At 39.9% G+C, this 18,682-nt stretch overlaps 1 protein-coding gene across 6 annotated transcripts in view; it reads right to left on the bottom strand.

Annotated features, from left to right (window-relative positions):
- The window catches only part of CPM (carboxypeptidase M), a 135,137-nt gene that overhangs the window by 31,544 nt on the left and 84,911 nt on the right, over positions 1–18,682 (bottom strand). For 3 of the 6 annotated variants that reach the window (XM_060165430.1, XM_060165434.1, XM_060165435.1), the window contains one exon: positions 13,581–17,742. The exons of 2 other annotated variants lie outside the window; for them this stretch is intronic. In XM_060165430.1, coding sequence (XP_060021413.1) covers positions 17,500–17,742 — 243 coding nt within the window. In that variant the 3' untranslated portion in view covers positions 13,581–17,499. Of the gene's footprint in view, positions 1–11,207; positions 11,424–13,580; positions 17,743–18,682 lie in introns of those variants that run through there. One more of the 6 variants, XM_060165433.1, reaches the window with a different exon arrangement.

Below are 18,682 nucleotides of genomic sequence, written 5' to 3'. Positions count from 1 at the left end.
TGGGAGGGACTGGTGGTGGGTAGAGTTGGGTGTTGCTCTGGTGGGCAGAGCTCAGTAAAACTTTAATCTGCTTGATTGCTAATGGGTGGGGCTGGGTTCCCTCCCTGTTGGTTGTTTGGCCTGAGGTGACCCAACACTGGGGCCTACTTGGGCTCTTTGGTGGGGCTAATGGCGGACTGTGGGATGGCCCACGCCACGGAGCACTTCCTAGAACTTCTGCTGCCAGTGTCCTTGTCCTCACGGTGAGACACAGCCACCCCCCGCCTCTGCAGGAGACCCTTCAACAGTAGCAGGTAGGTCTGGTTCAGTCTCCCCTGGGGTCACTGCTCCTTCCCCTGGGTTCTGATGCGCACACTACTTTGTGTGTGCCCTCCAAGAGTGGAGTCTCTGTTTTCCCCAGTCCTGTCGAAGTCCTGCAATCAAATCCCGCTATCCTTCAAAGTCTGATTCTCTAGGAATTCCTCCTCCCATTACTGGACCCCCAGGTTGGGAAGCCTGATGTGGCACTCAGAACCTTCACTCCAGTGGGTGGACCTCTGTGGTATAAGTGTTCTCCAGTTTGTGAGTCACCCACCCTGCAGTTATGGGATTTGATTTTACTGTGATTGTGCCCCTCCTACCATCTCATTGTGGCTTCTCCTTTGTCTTTGGATGTGGGGTATCTTTTTTGGTGAGTTCCAGTGTCTTCCTGTTAATGATTGTTTAGCAATTGGTTGTGATTCTGATGCTCTTGCAAGAGGGAATGAGAGCATGTCCTTCTTTGCCATCTTGAACCAGTCTCCTCAACGTCCTATAGTTTCTAAGTACAGGTCTTTAACCTCCTTAGTTAGATTTATTCTATGTATTTTATTTCTTTTGACACAATTATAAATGGGATTGTTTTCTTAATTTCTTTTTTTAATTGGAGCATAATTGCTTTACAATGTTGTGTTAGTTTCTGCTGTACAGTGAAGTGAATCTGCTATATGTATACATATATCCCCTCCCTCTTAGACCTCCCTCCGTACCCCCATCCCACCCATCTAGATCATCACAGAGCACCAAGATGAGCTCCCTGCTGTACAGCTGTACAGCAGGTATGTGTTTTACAGATAACCCACTAGCTATCTATTTTACACATGGTAGTGTATTTATGTCAAACCTAATCTCCCAATTCATCCCACCCTCCCCTGCCCTCCCTGTGTCCACACATCCGTTCTCCATGTCTGCCTTTCTGTTCCTGCCCTGCAAATAGGTTCATCTGTATCATTTTTCTAGATTCCACATATATGCGTTAATATATATTTGTTTTTTTAATACAGCAGGTTTTTATGATCTGTTTTATACATATTAGTGTATATATGTCAATCCCAATCTCTGAATTCATCCCACTCCCCTCCCCGCTGCTTTCCCCCCTTGGTGTCCATACGTTCTCTACACCTCTGTCACTATTTCTGCCTTGCAAACCGGTTCATCTGTACCATTTTTCTAGATTCCACATATATGCGTTAACATATTTTGTGTTTCTCTTTCTGACTTACTTCACTCTATGACAGACTCTAGGTCCATCCACATCTCTACAAATGACCCAATTTCATTTCTTTTTATGGCTGAGTAGTATTCCATTATATATATATATATACACATACACACACACCACATCTTCTTTATCCATTCATCTGTTGATGGACACTTAGGTTGCTTCCATGTCCTGGCTATTGTAAGTAGTGCTGCAGTGAACATTGGGGTACATGTGTCTTTTTGAATTATGGTTTTCTCTGGGTATATGCCCAGTAGTGGGATTGCTGGGTTGTATGGTAGTTCTATTTTTAGTTTTTTAAGGAACCTCAATACTCTTCTCCACAATGGCTGTATCAATTTACATTCCCACCAATAGTGCAAGAGGGTTCCCTTTTCTCTGCACCCTCTCCAGCATTTATTGTTTGTAGATTTTTTTGTTGATGGCCATTTTGACTGGTGTGAGGTGATACCTCATTGTAGTTTTGATGTGCATTTCTCTAATTTTTAGTGATGTTGAGCATCTGTAACCCATTAATTAGATTTATCCTAAGTATTTTATTCCTTTCGTTGCAATTATAAATGGGATTGCTTTCTTAATTTCTCTTCTGATTGTTCATTGTTACCATATAGAAATGCAAAAGATTTCTGTATATTTTTGTCTCCAGCAACTTTACCAAATTCATTGATGAGCTCTAGTAGTTTTTGGTGGTGTCTTGAGGATTTTCTTTTCTTTGGTGTGCCATGCGGCTTGTAGGATCTTAGTTCCCTGAGCAGGGATTGAACCCAGGACCCTGACAGTGAGAGCGCCGAGTCCGAACCACTGGACTGCCAGGGAATTCCCAGGAATTTCTATGTGTAGTATCATGTTATCTGTAAACAGTGACAGTTTTACTTCTTTCTTTGCAGTTTGGATTCCCTTTATTTCTTTTTCTTATCTGATTGCTGTGACTAGGACTTCCAATACTATGATGAGTAAAAGTGACAAGAGTGGGCATCATTGTCTTGTTCCTATCTTAGAGGAGATGCTTTCGCCTTTTCACCATTGAGTATGACATTAGCTGTGGTCTTGTCATATATGGCCTTTATTATTTTGAGATATGTTCCCTCTATACCCACCTTGTTGAGAGTTTTTATCATAAATGAATATGTTGAATTTTGTCAAATTTTTCTACATCTCTTGAGATGATCATATGATTTTTTTCATCATTTTGTTAATTTGGTGTATCACATTGATTAATTTGTGGATATTGTTCCATCCTTGCATCCCTGGTATAAATCCCACTTGATCCTTGTGTATGATCCTTTTAGTGAATTGTTGAATTCAGTTTGCTAATATTTTGTTGAGGATTTTTGCATCTGTGTTCATAAATGATATTGGCCTGCAACTTTCTTTTTTTGTGATATCTCTGTCTGGGTTTGGGAGCAGGATGATACTGGTCTCATAGAATGAGTTTGGAAGTGTTCCTTCCTCTGCAGTTTTTCGAATAGTTTGAGAAGAATAGGTGTTAACTCTTCTCTAAATGGTAGAATTCACCTGTGAAGCCATCTGGTCCTGGACTTCTGTTTTTTGGGAGTTGTTTCATTACTGATTCAATTTTATTACTGGTAATTGGTCTATTCATAATTTCTATTTCTTCCTGGTTCATTCTGAGGACATTGTACATTTCTAGGAATTTGTCATTTCTTTGAGGTTGTCCGTTTTATTGGTATATAATTATTTGTAGTAAATCTTTTATGATCCTTTGTAATTCTGTGGTGTCAGTTGTAACTTCTTTTTCATTTCTGATTTTATTGATTTGGGCTCTCTTTTTTTTTCTTGTCAAGTCTGGTTTATCAATTCTGTTTATGTTTTCAGAGAACTAGCTCTTAGTTTCATTAATCTTTTCTGTAGTTTTTTTAGTCTCTATTTCTTTTATTTCTGCTCTAATCTTTATGATTTCTTTCCCTCTACTAACTTTGGGTTTTATTTGTTCTTCCTTTTCTGGTTCCTTTAGGTGTAAGATTAGGTTGTTTATTTCAGGTTTTTTCTTCTTTCCTGAGGTAGGCTTGTGTCACTGTAAACTTTTCTTTTAGAACTGCTTTTGCTGCATCCCATAGATTTTAGATTGTGTTTTTGTTTTCATTTGTTTCCAGGTACTTTTAAATTTCTTTTTTGATATCTTCAGTGATCCATTGGTTGTTTAGTAGCATATTGGTTAGCCTCACATTCACATTTAATGTGATTATTGATAGGTATGTACTTATTGCCATTTTGTTCATTGTTTTGGGGCTGTGTTTTTTGCAGTTTTTTTTATTATAGTTGATTGTGGTCAGAAAAGATGCTTGATATGATTTCAGTTTTGTTACATTTATGGAGACTTGTTTTGTGGCCTAGTATGTGATCTGTCCTGGAGCATATTCCTTGTGCATTTGAAAAGAATGTATTCTGTGGCTTTTGGATGAAATGTTCTGTATATATCTATTAAGTTCATGTGGTCTAATATGTCATTTAAGGCCTACCTAGTATTACTGTATTACTGTCAGTTTCTCCCTTTATGTCTGTTAATATTGCTTTATGTGTTTTTTTAAAAATAAATTTATTTACTTATTTATTTATTTTTGGCTGCATTGGGTCTTTTGTTGCTGCAGACGGGCTTTCTCTAATTGTGGCTAGTGGAGGCTACTCTTCGTTGCGGTGCGCAGGCTTCTCACTGCAGTGTTCTCTGTTACAGAGCACAGGCTTTAGGTGAGCGGGCTTCAGTAGTTTTTTGTTTTTTTTTTTTTGCGGTACGCAGGCCTCTCACTGTTGTGGCCTCTCCCGTTACGGAGCACAGGCTCTGGACACGCAGGCCTATCTGCCGTGGCTCATGGGCCCAGCTGCTCTGCAGCATGTGGGATCTTCCTGGACTGGGGCATGAACCCATGTCCCCTGCATCAGCAGGTGAACCCTCAACCACTGCGCCACCAGGGAAGCCCGCTTCTGTAGTTTTTTTTTTTTTGAGGTACGCGGGCCTCTCACTGCTATGGCTTCTCCCGTTGCGGAGCACAGGCCCTGGACACACGGGCCCAACGGCAATAGCTCACGGGCCCAGCCGCTCCTCGGCATGTGGGATCCTCCTGGACCGGGGCATGAACCCGTGTCCCCTGCATCAGCAGGCGGACTCTCAACCACTGCACCACCAGGGAAGCCCCGCTTCAGTAGTTTTGACAGGCAGGCTCAGTAGTTGTGGCTCATGGGCTCTAGATTGCAGTCTCAGTAGTTGTGGTGCATGGGCTTAGTTGCTCCACGGCATGTGGGATCTTCCCGGAGAAGAGCGTGAACCCGTGTCACCTGCATTCGCAGGCAGATTCTTAACCACTGTGTGACCAGGGCCCTGCTTTATGTGTTTAGGTGTGCCTATGTTAGGTGCATTTATAACTGTTATGTATCTTTTTATTAGGTTTATCCCTTTATCATTATGTATTGTCCTTAGTCTCGTGTGACTGTCTATTTTCAAATCTATTCTGTCTGATGTAAGTACTGCTACCTCGTTTTTATTTTTGTTTTTTTAATTTCCATTTGCATGGAATACTTTTTTCCATCCCCTTACTTTCAGTTTGTATGTTCAGATCTGAAGTGAGTCTTTTGTAGGCAGCATATATATTGGTATTGTTTTTGTAGCTGTTCAGCCATTCTATGTGTTTTGATTGGAGCATTTAGTTCATCTACATTTAATGTGATTTTTGATAGGTATGTACTTATTGCCATTTTGTTAACTGCTTTGGGGTTGTTTTTAATAGTTGTTTTTGGTCCTTCTTTTGATCTCTTCCCTTGTGATTTGAAGACTTTCTTTAATGTTATGTTTGAATTCCTTTTTTCTGTATGTTTATATTATAGGTTTTTGGTTTCTAGTTACCTTGAGGTATCTATCTATCTGTGTGTCTACCTACCTACCTATCTATGATTATTTTAAGTTGCTGATCTCTTAAGTTCAAATGCATTTCAACAATCCTGCATTTTTACTAATCATCCCCCCATGTTAACTGTTTTTGACATCACATTTTGCATCTTTTTTGTGTGTGTATCCCCTCACTACTTATTGTGGTTATAGACAGTTTTACTACTTTTGTCTTTTAACCTTCTTACTAGCTTTGTACATAGTTGACTGACTACCTTTACTGTATATTTGTCTTTACCAATGAGATTTTTCCTTTTGTAGTTTCCATTTTTCTAGTTGTGGCATTTTTTTTTTCTTTTTTCCACTTAGGAAGTCCCTTTAACATTTCTTGTAAAGCTGGTTTGCTGGTGCTGAACTCTTTTAGCTTTTGCTTGTCTGTAAAATTTTTGATCTCACCCTCAAGTGAAAGCCTTGCCTGGTAGAGTATTTTTTGTTGTAGGTTTTTCCCTTTCATCACTTTAAGTATATTGTGCCACTCCCTTCTGACCTGCAGAGTTTCTACTGAAAAGTCAGCTTATAGCCTTGTGGGAGTTCCCTTGTACATAAGTAGTTGCTTTTCCTTTGCTGCCTTTAATATTCTCTCTTTATCTTTAATTTTTGCCATTTAGTTTTTTTAAATATTTATCATTCATTTATTTTGGCTGCACTGACTCTTAGTTGTGGCATGTGGGATCTTATTATTATTATTTTTTTTAGTTGTTCCATGTGGACTTCTTAGTTGCAGCATGTGGACTTTCAATTGTGGCATGCGGATTCTTAGTTGTGGCATGCATATGGGATCTAGTTCCCCGAACAGGGATTGAACCTGGGCCTCCTGCACTGGGAGTGTGCAGTCTTACCTACTGGACCACCAGGGAAGTTTGCCATTCAGTTTTTGTCTTGGTGTGGTCCTCTGGGTTGATCCTGTATGGGACTCTCTGGGCTTCCTGGACCTGGATGTCTGTTTTCTTTCCCAGGTTAGGGAAGATTTTAGCTATTATGTCCTCATATATATTCTCTGCCCCTTTCTCTCTTCTCCTTCTGAGACTCCTATAATGTGAATTTTGGTATACTAGATGTCCCTCAGGTCTCTTAAACTCATTTTCTTTTTTTTTTTCTAATTGAAGTATAGTTGATGTACAATATAAATTTCAGGTATAAAACAGTGATTCACAATTTTCAAAGATTATACCCCATTTATAGTTACAAAATATTAGCTATATTCCCTGTGCTGCACAATATATCCTTGTAGCTTATTTATTTTATACATAGTAGTTTGTACCTGTTAATCTTCTACCCCTATCTTGCCCCTCCCCTCTTCCTTCTCCCTTCTCCCCATTGGTAAACACTAGCTTGTTTCTATTTGTAAGTCTGTTTCTTTTTGTTACATTCACAAGTTTGTTTTATTTTTCAGATTATACACATAAGTGATATCATACATTATTTGGCTTTCTCTGACTTATTTCACTAAACATAACACCCTTCAAGTCCATCCATGTTTCAAATGGCAAAATTCCATTCTCTTTTATGGCTGAGTAGTATTCCATTGTATATATACCACATCTTATTTATCCATTTGTCTGTTGATGGACACTTAGGTTGCTTCCATATCTTGGCTATTGTAAATAATGCTGCTATGAACATTGGGATTGTCCTAATTTCTTTTTATTTGTTTGCTTGTCTGTTTGCTTTTTCTGTTCAGCTCCAGTGATTCCCACTACTCTGTCTTCTAGCTTGTGGATCCATTCCTCTGTACCATCTAATCTACTGTTGATTCTTTCTAGTGTATTTTTCATTTCAGTTATTGTATTCTTCATCTCTGTTTGGCTCTTCTTTGTATTTTCTAACTCTTCGTTAAAACTGTATAACTTTTTGCTCTGTTCAGCCATAGATATCTAAAGTTCTGAACATCATTATGATCATTACCTGGTGACTAGGGCTGTATGCTCTAAGGGTGCCCCCTATTTGGGCTGCTTGAACCCTTCTGTTGTGGTGGGCTGATTACTATGGGCCATCTTGGTGGGTGTGGCTGGCCCTGTTCTGGTTGGTTTCCAAGCCCTGCCTTGTGCAGAGGCTGCCATCTGCTGGTGGGTAGGGCTGGATTACAAGGTTGCTGGCTATGGGGCTCTGGGGGATCCTGGGCTCCAGCTAATCCACTAGTGAGTGGAGCCAGGTACTAGAGTGGATGGTTAAGGGGATGGAGGTGGGGGAGTGTGTCCTCGATCTAATGTTGGCTTGCTGGTGGGTGGGGCCAGTTCCTGACACAGCTGGCTGCTGGGTCTGAGGTGTCCCAAAGCTGGTGTTGGCCCACTGGTGAATGGGGCTGGAGGCTGGGGCAGCTGGCTAATGGGTCCAAAGGGTCTTGGAGCTGGTGTCTGCCTGCTGGTGGGTGGGATTGGGGCCTGGGGGTTCCTGGGGCTGGTGTTGGCCTGTGGGTAGACAGTGCTGGAGCTAGTGCTAGCTCACTGGTGGGCAGAACTGCCTTCCCAGGTCTCTGGCTGCAGGGCCCTAAGGGTCCTAGAGCTGGTGTCCTGCTGGTAGGTGGGGCTGGATCCTGGACCAGCTGGCTGAGGGTCCCAAGGTGTCCCAGAGCTGATTTTGGCCTGCTGTTGGGCAGGACCAGGGCCCAAAGGGTCTTGTGACTGGTGCAGGCCTACTGGTGGATGGGCTGGGTCCTGATACTGTAGGCTACAGGGCTGAACTGGTCCTGGGGCTGGTGTCCACCTGATGGTGAGCAGGGCCAAGGCCCAGGGTGTCCTGGGGCTAGTGCTGGCTCACTGGTTGACAGATCCAGGTCCTGGGGTCTTTAGCTGCAGTGTCCTGGGGGTCCTGGAGTTGGTGTTTTGGCCTGGTGGTGGGTAGGGCTGGTGCCCATGGGATCCTGGGACTGGTGTCTACCCACTGGTGGGTGAGCCTGGTCCTGTGGCTAGTGCCAGCCCATTGGTAGGCAGGGTCAGGGTCTGAGGCCTCTGGTAGACAGAGCCAGGTCCTGGGTTGACTGTGGGCTCAGGGGATCTTAAGGCGGCAGGCCTCGTGGTGGGTGGGGCTGTCTCTCCACCTGGTTGGTTGCTTGGGCTGAGGCATCCCAGTACTGATAACCACGGGCTGGTGGGCGGGGCTGGATCCCAAGGCTAATAAGCTAGAGCAAGGACTCCAAAATGGCACTTGCCAGCAGTGTTCATGTGGTAGAGCAAACTCCCAAAGATGTTTGCTGCCAGTGTCTATGTCCCCAGGGTGAGCTGCAGTTGCCTCCTACCTCTCCAGGAGACTCCAAGATCAGATGGTGAGACTGATGCTCCTTTCAAATTACTGCTTATACCCTGGGTCCTGGAGGATGTGAGAGTTTGTGTGCACCTTTAAGAGTGGTGTCTCTATTTCCCACAGTCCTCTGGCTCTCCCAAAAGTAAGCCCTGCTGGCCTTTAAAGTCAGACATTCTAGGGGCTCATCCTCTTGGTGCAGGACTCCCCGGGCTGGGGAGCCCAATGTGGAGCTGACCACTCGCTCCTTGGTGGGTGACACACCCGCGGTATGGATCTTGACTACTACGTCACCACCCCTCTTACCCTGCTCATTGTGGTTCCTTCTTTATAACTTTGGTTGAAGATCTTTTCTGCTAGTCTTCCAGTTTTTCTCATCAATAGTTTCCCTATTGTAATTTTGGTGTGCCCATGGGAGGAGGTGTGCTCAGGGTTTTCCCTTTTCTGCCATCTTGGCCACGTTTCTCCCCCATTATAATTAGTTTTGTTAAAATAAAAATTATATTTGAATATCATCTATTTGGATAATCAAAGGCAGTAGTCTGAATATGCTTCTTTTGTTTTGGAAGGACCATGCCTGCCCACTTTGGAAGTACACATATATGGGCAGTTGGGAGCCTCTAAGGCATCGAATAAGACCAACATGAGAGAATGATGTTACAATTTAGTAGGGCCACGAAATGCTGTTTTCTCCCTATCCTGTTCACTTGTGTTACCATATGGCAGCCTGGCTTAAGTGGTTTCTCAACACGTGATAGTTCTGAACGGTCTGGAAGGGATGTAGCTAGTGCATGGATGGGACTAGGGTTAGCTACCCTGTCACTTGTCAGCATGAAAAGCCCTATCGTAATTGCCTGTAACTCCTCTGTGTCATCTATGAAACTAAATTCCATGAAGCCAAGAACATCTTCTTGATTGTGATACACATACAGGTAGGTGCTCAATAAGTTTATTGAATGAATCAAAGCACTGGGACTTAAGTCTTGAAGCCGGCTTTAAAAGCAGGAGATTGTGGGTCCCAAAGCTAAACCAGGGTTAGTTGTTGGCATAATTTAGATTTTTAATTTTAATAAATGTTTTAAAGGTACTGATTAGTGTTTATGTCTGTAGGCTGATGACAATAACTGCAAGTAGTCATTCATTGTATTGTGAAAAGTTGGTAGTTGCATTTTCTGGTTATATGGATTCTGAATTGGGTTTTGATTTAGTATTTATAAAAAATTATTTCTTAATAATTATTTCTTTAAAAAGTACCAGTTGTTTAAAAGTTTATAGCCATATTGTCTATCATGCAGCCAGCTTTCAATTAGATATGATAGGGAATTTTTGACATTTACAAATACTGCTTTAAAAAGATAATTATCTGAAAGCACCAGCACATTTAGAAGGTGCTCAGAAGTGTTTAATTATAATAACAAATTGTAAAATGAACTGTTAACAGGAACTAGCAAAGAGCAACAGAAAATAGAACAAGGGCATTGTGAAGTGACAAGCAGTTGGGAGACTCCATGTGTGTTTAGTAATTTACTAGCAGGTAATGTATTTGAAATTATATATTAAAATATTGTTAGAATATTATTATTTTGGATAAGAGAACCATAATTGATTGTTTTTAGGAGGGTGGTGATCCTAAAACATACTTGAATTCTTATCACTCTTCTAAAACTCTCCTTTAAAAATTCCTATTTTAAAAAATTGATAGACATTGCCTCTCTCTCTTTTTTTTTTTTGCCGTGGCTTGCGGGATCTTAGTTCCCTGACCAGGGATGAAACCCGGGCCCATGGCAGTGAAAGCATTGAGTCCTAACCACTGGACTACCAGGGAATTCCCAACATTGCCCTCTCATCCTTTCAGTCCTATAGATCTGCCTTCAGAATACAACTATTTATATGTTCACCCAACAACTTGAAGTCAGCGTAACAAAATATCTTTCATATTCAAAATTTCAACTTTTTCAAAACATTTTTTTTACTGTCATGTTAGGTGAATTTCATTTATTTCTCAGTTAAGTTTTAGTATTTTTATGTGCTTATTTTTGGTCCACACCTTTCCAGGCAATACCCTGTATTAGGCCTTCTTCCAAGATCACAGTAACATCTGCCTAAATTGACTTCACCTTTTTTTTTTTTGGTTCATTTATAGATAATTTACAGATATCTTCATGTTGCTTCCCTGATTTAAATATTAAAAAAACCCAATAATTTCACTGCTTGTTGGACATTATCTCAGATGTTTGCCTGATCATTTTACTTTTACAGCTGTCTGTAACAGCTGGAACAGGTGCTTTCTTTTCACCACTCTCTTCTCTCATCTTTCTTGCTGCAACAAAGGTCATAGGCCTCCTGAGTCTCTCAAGACTTTTAATTTTCATCCTAGTGGACCGGGACAGGCTAAATTCAAAATAGCAGATCTGGTACTTACCTGCTTAGTGGCCTTAGAATTAGAGACAATAAATGCATAGAGCCTGGGATGGAGTCTGGCAGGTGGGAAGGACCAGAAGTCGTTTAATATCCTTCTTGCATCCATTCATGACCATAAACCCACTGAGCTAGACTTGAATTCACCCTGCCCTTTTTTTTTCCCACGTTGCCTGGTACTCTGTTCACACTTAAATTCACTGCCTTGCTGCTTTGTATCTTTCAATAGCAGATTGTAACATCCTTTTGTGTTGCCTTGTTCCCCCAGGTGCCTCATCTAATGCACTGTGTGCACAGTAGGCATTCAGTAAAGGATGTTGCTTGGCAAGGAAATCAGCTGTGCAGTTTTCTCTAATTTACAAGAGGACAAGACACTTGTAAGAATCATCCTGAAAAAATATTGTCCATGCAATAAATTACTTAAATGGCAAAAGAGAAACATTTTAAGGAAACAGTGGTATTTAAAAGTTGATATGGTATCAGACTTGTAATAGAATTGGGAAAGCTTTTCTTAAAAACAGAATAGCCCTCTGTATTTAAAAAAAATACTTTTTTTCACCTTTTCTCACAATCGTTCATTTTTCTTTTTTAAGAGGCATGTGAGACCAGGTCTCTGTAGTTAAGCACTTTAACCACCAGGTGGAAGCACCGCATTGGGAGTTCTCGGAAAGCAACCGTCAGCTCCTAACTACTGGTAGGTAGATTCCTAACAGTAAGTACAGAATACTGGAAGACAGATTGCTGGGCTAGAAAGCAAAGAAATAATGGGAGTTGTTACACATTTTGGTCCTGAAATCTTTCACTATTCACCCTTCAGGGCTTCATGAGACAAACACTGTGTAAAAATACTATATGTTAGTGTTGAAGAACATGTTCTTGATCAATTAGGGAAAAGTTTAATTAACTGAGTTAAGTTAATAAACTATTATTTCAAGATCTGGAAATTTCAATGAATATGTAAGAAGGTGTAGCAATTGTGTATGCTGGCGCTTCTGAAATTTGAGGTTTCTTTCTTTTTTTTTTTTTTTTTTTTCTGCGGTACGCGGGCCTCTCACTGTTGCAGCCTCAGCAGTTGCGGAGCACAGGCTCCGGTCGCGCAAGCTCAGCGGTCCCCAGCATCGGCAGGCGGACTCTCAACCACTGTACCACCAGGGAAGCCCTGAGGTTTCATTTTTTAAATCAGTTGCTTTTCTTTCATTCTAAAAGTAGTTAGTAGAAAATTTCAAAAATGAAGTAGGAAAAAACGAAAACATACTACCAACCAAAAAGCTGACTAATCCTTTTTACAGTTTATCTTCTTTTACTATTTTCCCCTCTATGTCTAATAGTTTAAAATTTAGTTCATTTGTACTTTGCTTTGGACGGTGGCGTAGGGAGTAATAAATGCTATAAGGAGCTGCAAATTTAAGGATCAACGTCTAGGGACTTCCCTGGCGGTCCAGTGGTTAAGACTCCACGCTTCCACTGCAGGGGGTGTGAATTCGATCCCTGGCTGGGGAACTAAGATCCCATATGCCGCGTGGTACGGCCAAAAATTTTTTTAAAAAAGTATCAAAGTCTAGCTAAGATATACCAGGAAACTCCTGCTAAAGGTGGTCCTGTATAATGAATTCTCTTTTGAAAATAGAAAAACTGGCCCCAATTCATCTTCAAAATTGAGACATTTGTCACTTTTTAGAAATTGGTACCTGTAAATTAGTTCCTACTCAGTCTTGTCTTATTTAAACTATTATTTGTTTAGCATGTTTCAGGGGGCAGACATACACTTAAGCCCAACCTCTCTGTCCTATGACTAGAAATTCGATGTTAAGAGGTTGCATCGATGAAGGGATGAGGGTTAGGGCTGTTAGTTATCCAATTCCTAGAAGAGGCAAATTTTTTATTATTCTGTGTTTCAAAAGCACTTTGAAATCTGTAAAATATTATTCAAGACAAAAGACCCCTCCCTATATACCAGCATTTCCCAAAATTTCTAGATATATAAGTTCAAAGAGATGGTACTAGGCTAAATTATTTAAGAAAATGGTTCCATGGCTGAGTCTGTTTGGGGAATCCATTTCTTTCCTGCTTGATTTCTCAGACCCTTTACAGTGTGCGCTGGGAATTTTCCAAAGATTTTGTGTGTGTGTGTGTTTGTGGTATGTGTTTTTTGTGTGATTTTTTGTGTGTTTTTTGGGTTTTGTGCCAGTAGGCACACTTTTCATCCATTATCTCCCCCATGGCACAAAGTAATTTGGATAGGTATATATCATATAAACTTCTGGAAGGACTCTGGGCTTTGAAGAATTATTGCAATATTATTGCCTCATAAAAGGTCATTAGATTTGGTCTTTATTTGATGGCAATCAGTTCTCTCTGGTATGTGGACTTTGTACACTGGTGGTAAGTATTTGTTTTCAAAGTAATGTAATGGAAAGAAACAGCATTTGTTGTTTACAGAAATATTAATTCTTTATTGAGAATCAGAAATATTCTGATTTTACTGAATTCAGAGGTAGTCTTGGCCCCTGCCCCATAACACTTTTTAGTCTTAGACAATTTGTGCATTTTAAGTTTTTAATTATAGTACAAAAGAAAGTCACTGAGAAAACTTATAAAATCAGCTTATGCAACATTTATAAAAGGCTATGGAGTAGTTCATATGCTGAAGTATGATAAAATGGTTTGTGAGCAATACAGTACAATATCTGCTTATCAGTGATACAATGTAAAGTCTGTAATGAAGTTAGACTGTTTCCCCAAATTTCTACGTTAGGTGCTGTGAACTTTTTTTCACTTTGACCATCATAATTTTCTCCCCTTCCCGCCAATCTAAATCTGTCATGACATAGGCATCAACTGTATTGTCACCGTGTAGAATAAGAACCAAATTTCTCAATAAGCAACTTCCCCTGTCACAGTGAGACAATATGCTATGCTCATTTTTCTAGATTCCCTAGGAAAAGATATTTTTAATCCAGTGACAGATATTTTTACTTTCTAAAGGTAGAGCTAACCTCTCATACCATTTTAAGAAATATTACAAATGCAAATTTGCTTCTAGAACAAAAATGTTGATTTCTTAGACTTTCAGAAATATTGAGAAGAGGCTTTTTAACATTTCTGATACATCCAACAGCTCAAGTCTGTGATAAATTAAGCACCAAAGTCAACACTGATAGTACCTGCAGAGACTTAACAGTTCTCTAAAATACTCCCCACCATTTAAATTCATTCATGTTAACATTTATTATAATTTGAGGAGGTACGTGGGTAAAAGCTGTGCTATTTCATGAACATTTCCTTAAATATTATTAAATGGTCATTCTAGCTAGCCACTGTTTCAGCTTTCAGACCAGTTCTGTTTATTGGTCTCTAATAAGTTATACTGCCTTCAAAATATGCCTCTTGAGTGTTAATTATCCTTCCTCCACCTGGGCAGGTACCCAAAACTGGCACCAGAGTGTGGCATCTTACACCGCTGCTACTGATAATCATAGAATCACAGTCAAGCAGAGACCTTCATTTTACAGGTAAGGAAACTGAACTGTGGTGGGTTGAATCACAGGGCTCCTGCCTCCTAATTATCATTCTATTATACATGCTATCTTCTTTTCGCCTATCTTGAAAATCTTTTACTATGTTGGTTTCTCTATAAAAGGAATTACACCTGAACTTAGAACCCGGGGAGCATAATCAACAGCCTAAGAGGGTGCAGAACAGTAGGAAAGGTGTTGGGGATCTGGTCTCACTGTAGTCAGAATTCCATGGTCGTTTTTTCTCTTGAACACGTCACTTGATGAGTGGAGGGTGTAGCTGGGATTCTACCATACTAAATCCTTGCAGCAAACTTCACTTTCAAGCACAGAGCTGTCGCTGCAAAATATACCTCAAACCTGCTCTGAACTAAATTCAGGTTTGGTTTATATTTGGTTTGGAAATTTTCTAAATTGTTTTGCTTGTCTCTAAATGGTTTTAAGTTTGATTCTGATAAAATTTCTGATTTTAAAAGCATTATTTCCTTCAGAAATTTACATTAAGGTTCATGTCCCTTCAGAATTGCTATCTTAGAAAAGGAAAAGTTAGAACTCAGAATGCCTGACTGAAAATTGTTTAGGACTTGATAGTAAATCAAGTTGAGTTTTGTATACTTTTATCTGTAATATTACCAAACTCATTTTCTGCAATATTATATTAATATATACTTTCAAGTATATAATAAATTACCACTTATTTAAATAAAAATGATCAAGATATTTAGGTTATTACCAGATTTAAAAGAGGTCTACAAATATTGCTGATATTAACATGTATGATTTTGTGCACGTAGAATAAACTGGCATGGGAATAGCTCCTAAATGCCCATGTATCTCCCTTTCATTTGTGGGTCTCAAGCAGGTACCAAGCCCAGTATAGTTTCTGTTTCCAGACCCTATGGGACTTTCAATTTAAAATAAGAGCCAAGGCAACTCACTTTCATGAGCGATACACAGCACTCAGAAACCTGCTCGCCAGAGTTGCTGGTCTGCTGTTTGATACCCCCACCTCCCCTAATTCTTGCATATAATGTTTTAAGAGCAGCAGTTTGCTGGAGCACTTGGTTCATTCATTCAGGTCTCACCATGTGATAGGGTTTAGAATAAGTTTTTCAAATAAATTAAATAGACCCTGGTCTCAGAGACCTCTCACTCTGCCAGAGAAAATCACTCATGGAAATAGAAGAGCATAATGCAGTGTTATAAATCCCACAACAGAGGTAACCTGTTTAATTTGTGGAGCAAAGGGGCTGGGAGGGGGTGAAACTGAATGGAATGGGACAATGTCAGCAAAGGTTTCCCAGAGGAGTTGATACCTGAACTGTTGTTGTTTTTTTTTAAGGGAATCATCATTGATCTTCATATTTTACTTGTTTACTCTTTAACAGACTAGTCTTTGTTTCTGTTGGAGTTTCACCTAAGTAAGATATGTAATTTACACAGCATGTATGCCTTGGAGCCTTCACTTTCTAGAGTACATTATTATGAAGCACCTAATGAAGCATTATTTTAATATTTAATAGTCACTATCCTCTTTTTTTATTGTGGTATAATATACATAACATAAAATTTACAATTTTAACCAGTTTTGAGTATACAATTCAGTGGCATTAAATACTTCACAATGTTGTACAACCATTATCACTATCTATTTCCAGAACTTTCTCATCATGACAAACAGAAACTCTGTACCCATTAAACAACCTGAACGGGGTTTTAAAGGAGGAGTGGGAAAGAAAATGTAGTGGGTCAGAATGTCATTGCAGACACAGGGGACACACAGTGTGTTATGTGTGTAGGAACTACAAGCAGTTGATTGCTGATTTTTGTTTTAAATAGACCCCTTTCCCCAGTGCTGTGTGGAGGTTGGATTTGAAGAGGAGAAAGCTGGACGCAAGAGACCAGTAGAGCTGTTGCCGTGGTACAGGTGAGCTATGATGGCCTAAACCTGGTGGTGTTAGTAGCCATGAAGAGAGGGTAGAATCAATCAACACATACAAATAACATCAATCTTTAGTGACTGACTGGATAGATGGGATGGAGGAGGAGGAGGAGGTATCAAGGATGACTCCCAGGTTTCTAGTTTGGTGCTATCAGTAACTGAGACAGAAGGCAGGAGGAAGAGCAGCTCTGGGGAGAGAAGTATGCTCAATTTTTCAACATGATGAGTTTGAGGTATCTATGGGTCACATCCAGGTAGATGTGTCCAGTGGGCAGTCAGACCTGAGTGTGAAGCTCAGGCATTTGGGGGTCATCAGCATACGAGAAGACTGTGGCATCTGGTTGCAGAAAGGCAGGGACCCTTACCTTAATTGACCTATTATTTTGGGGCTCAGTAGACAAATCTGTCATCCCATCAGGCCCATATTTTCTTGGGCCACTGAGACATGGTTGCCTGTTTTCTCTCATATTTCCTTAGAACGTTGGCAAAACTTAATATTCCCAGTCCTATCATTTTTCCCTGCACTGAGAATTATATATGGCACTCTCTCTTCACATATAGTACATATGGCAAGGTCTTGTATATAGTAGGTGATCAATAAATGTTCATCTTCATTGCTTATATTCAAATGGCTCTCTGTATACAAAATTACCTCCTTTTTTTCTTGCAGGAACTTCTTTCATGCTTCTCAAGTTTAACTTCTTACAAATTTCTAAGACTACTTCAAGATTAAGTGTAAGTGAGCAGTACTTGATGGGTAGGTGTCTTCCATCATTAAGACTAAATCATTCCTTTCATTATCACCATACTTTGCTTGTTGCAGGATTTGGAAACAAACATTTCTCTTCTTAGGGAAGGACCGTGGAGTTTATCCAGTCAAGGTCCCACAGAGGGAGTTAGAGTTGCAGTAACCTGGCGTGAGTAAGCCCTGATTCCAGGTGGTGATGGGGGTTGAGTTTCACATTCTGCTTTATTTGAACAATATGTGAAAAAGAGTCACTAAAAATAAGAACAGACTGGGCTTTGTTGCAGCTGAGTGGCCTTGCAAATCTCTGTAAAGAGGAATTATAGGACATAAAGGATCTGATTCTGGGATATGATCCAATTGCCCTGTGAATGGAAGTAAAATATCCTTTTTAAGAGCACTGAAGTTCTGGGATTTGGGGGGAATAGTCACTTCTGTGAGATGTGGATTGTGTCCAGGGACTGTAACCTGAGAGGAAACAAGAAAGTTATCTGAGTGATTTCAGATGTTTTGTGGTGCCAACAGTGAAAAACACTGATATCCACCACTAAAATGCAGCCTTTATGAAACACATGTAACAACCTGCCAGGTCTCCCCAGGCTAGAAACAGCTTCAGTCCTGCTCGGTGAATGAGTTACCAAGTGCCTACTGATATGGACCGCAGTTGTTAATGCTGTTGCTGAGAATTACAAAGTGAAATAAAGACAGTTCCTTTATCTGAAGATGTAAGTCAGAAGCAATAGACTGATTTCTGTCCCCATCGTTTTCATGGAGCGCAAAGGTAAAGAGTTGACTGTTTCTCTTTGTCTCAAGTCTGTACTTAATATCCTGATTCTGTGTCAAGATTATTTATAAGTGGAATTTTTTTCTCAATTTATTCCATTTTCCTTGCAGCTGATCTAAGTGTATATATATATAAGTTATTGCTTCTTTAAAAAGCTTTGATTTTACCTGGTTTTGTCCATGAGTCTGAATCTTCAGCTAGATTTATCTTTTTGGTGGAGGAAGTGATCAGGAAAATAATGACAAATACTAAACTAACTATAGACTATTGCTACTGAGAAATGCTTTTATTATATATGGTAGAGAGGGAAAAGAATAACATTTACGTAACCACTAATTGGCATGTATTTTAGCCATTCATTTCAGCTTCCAGAGTCTTTCTTACCTTCTGTTTTTGTCCTAGAGCTAGTAACTAAAGCCAACTTGTGCATAACTTTATTCTATAAATATGTGGCTTATTTTTAAAATTTTTTATTGGAGTATAGTTAATTTACAAATTGTTAGTTTCAGGTGTATAGCAAAGTGAATCTGTTATACATATATCCAAGATGTGGCTTATTTATGGGATTGCATAAAAACAGTTTGTTGATAGATTGACTATAAGGAAAACCCTTTTTTTTTTTCA

This window comes from Lagenorhynchus albirostris, chromosome 11, assembly GCF_949774975.1.
Source record: "Lagenorhynchus albirostris chromosome 11, mLagAlb1.1, whole genome shotgun sequence".
In the NCBI taxonomy this organism is placed as follows: domain Eukaryota; kingdom Metazoa; phylum Chordata; class Mammalia; order Artiodactyla; family Delphinidae; genus Lagenorhynchus; species Lagenorhynchus albirostris.
Note: the sequence above shows the minus strand (reverse complement) of the source record. Positions and strands in the feature narration are given on the sequence as shown.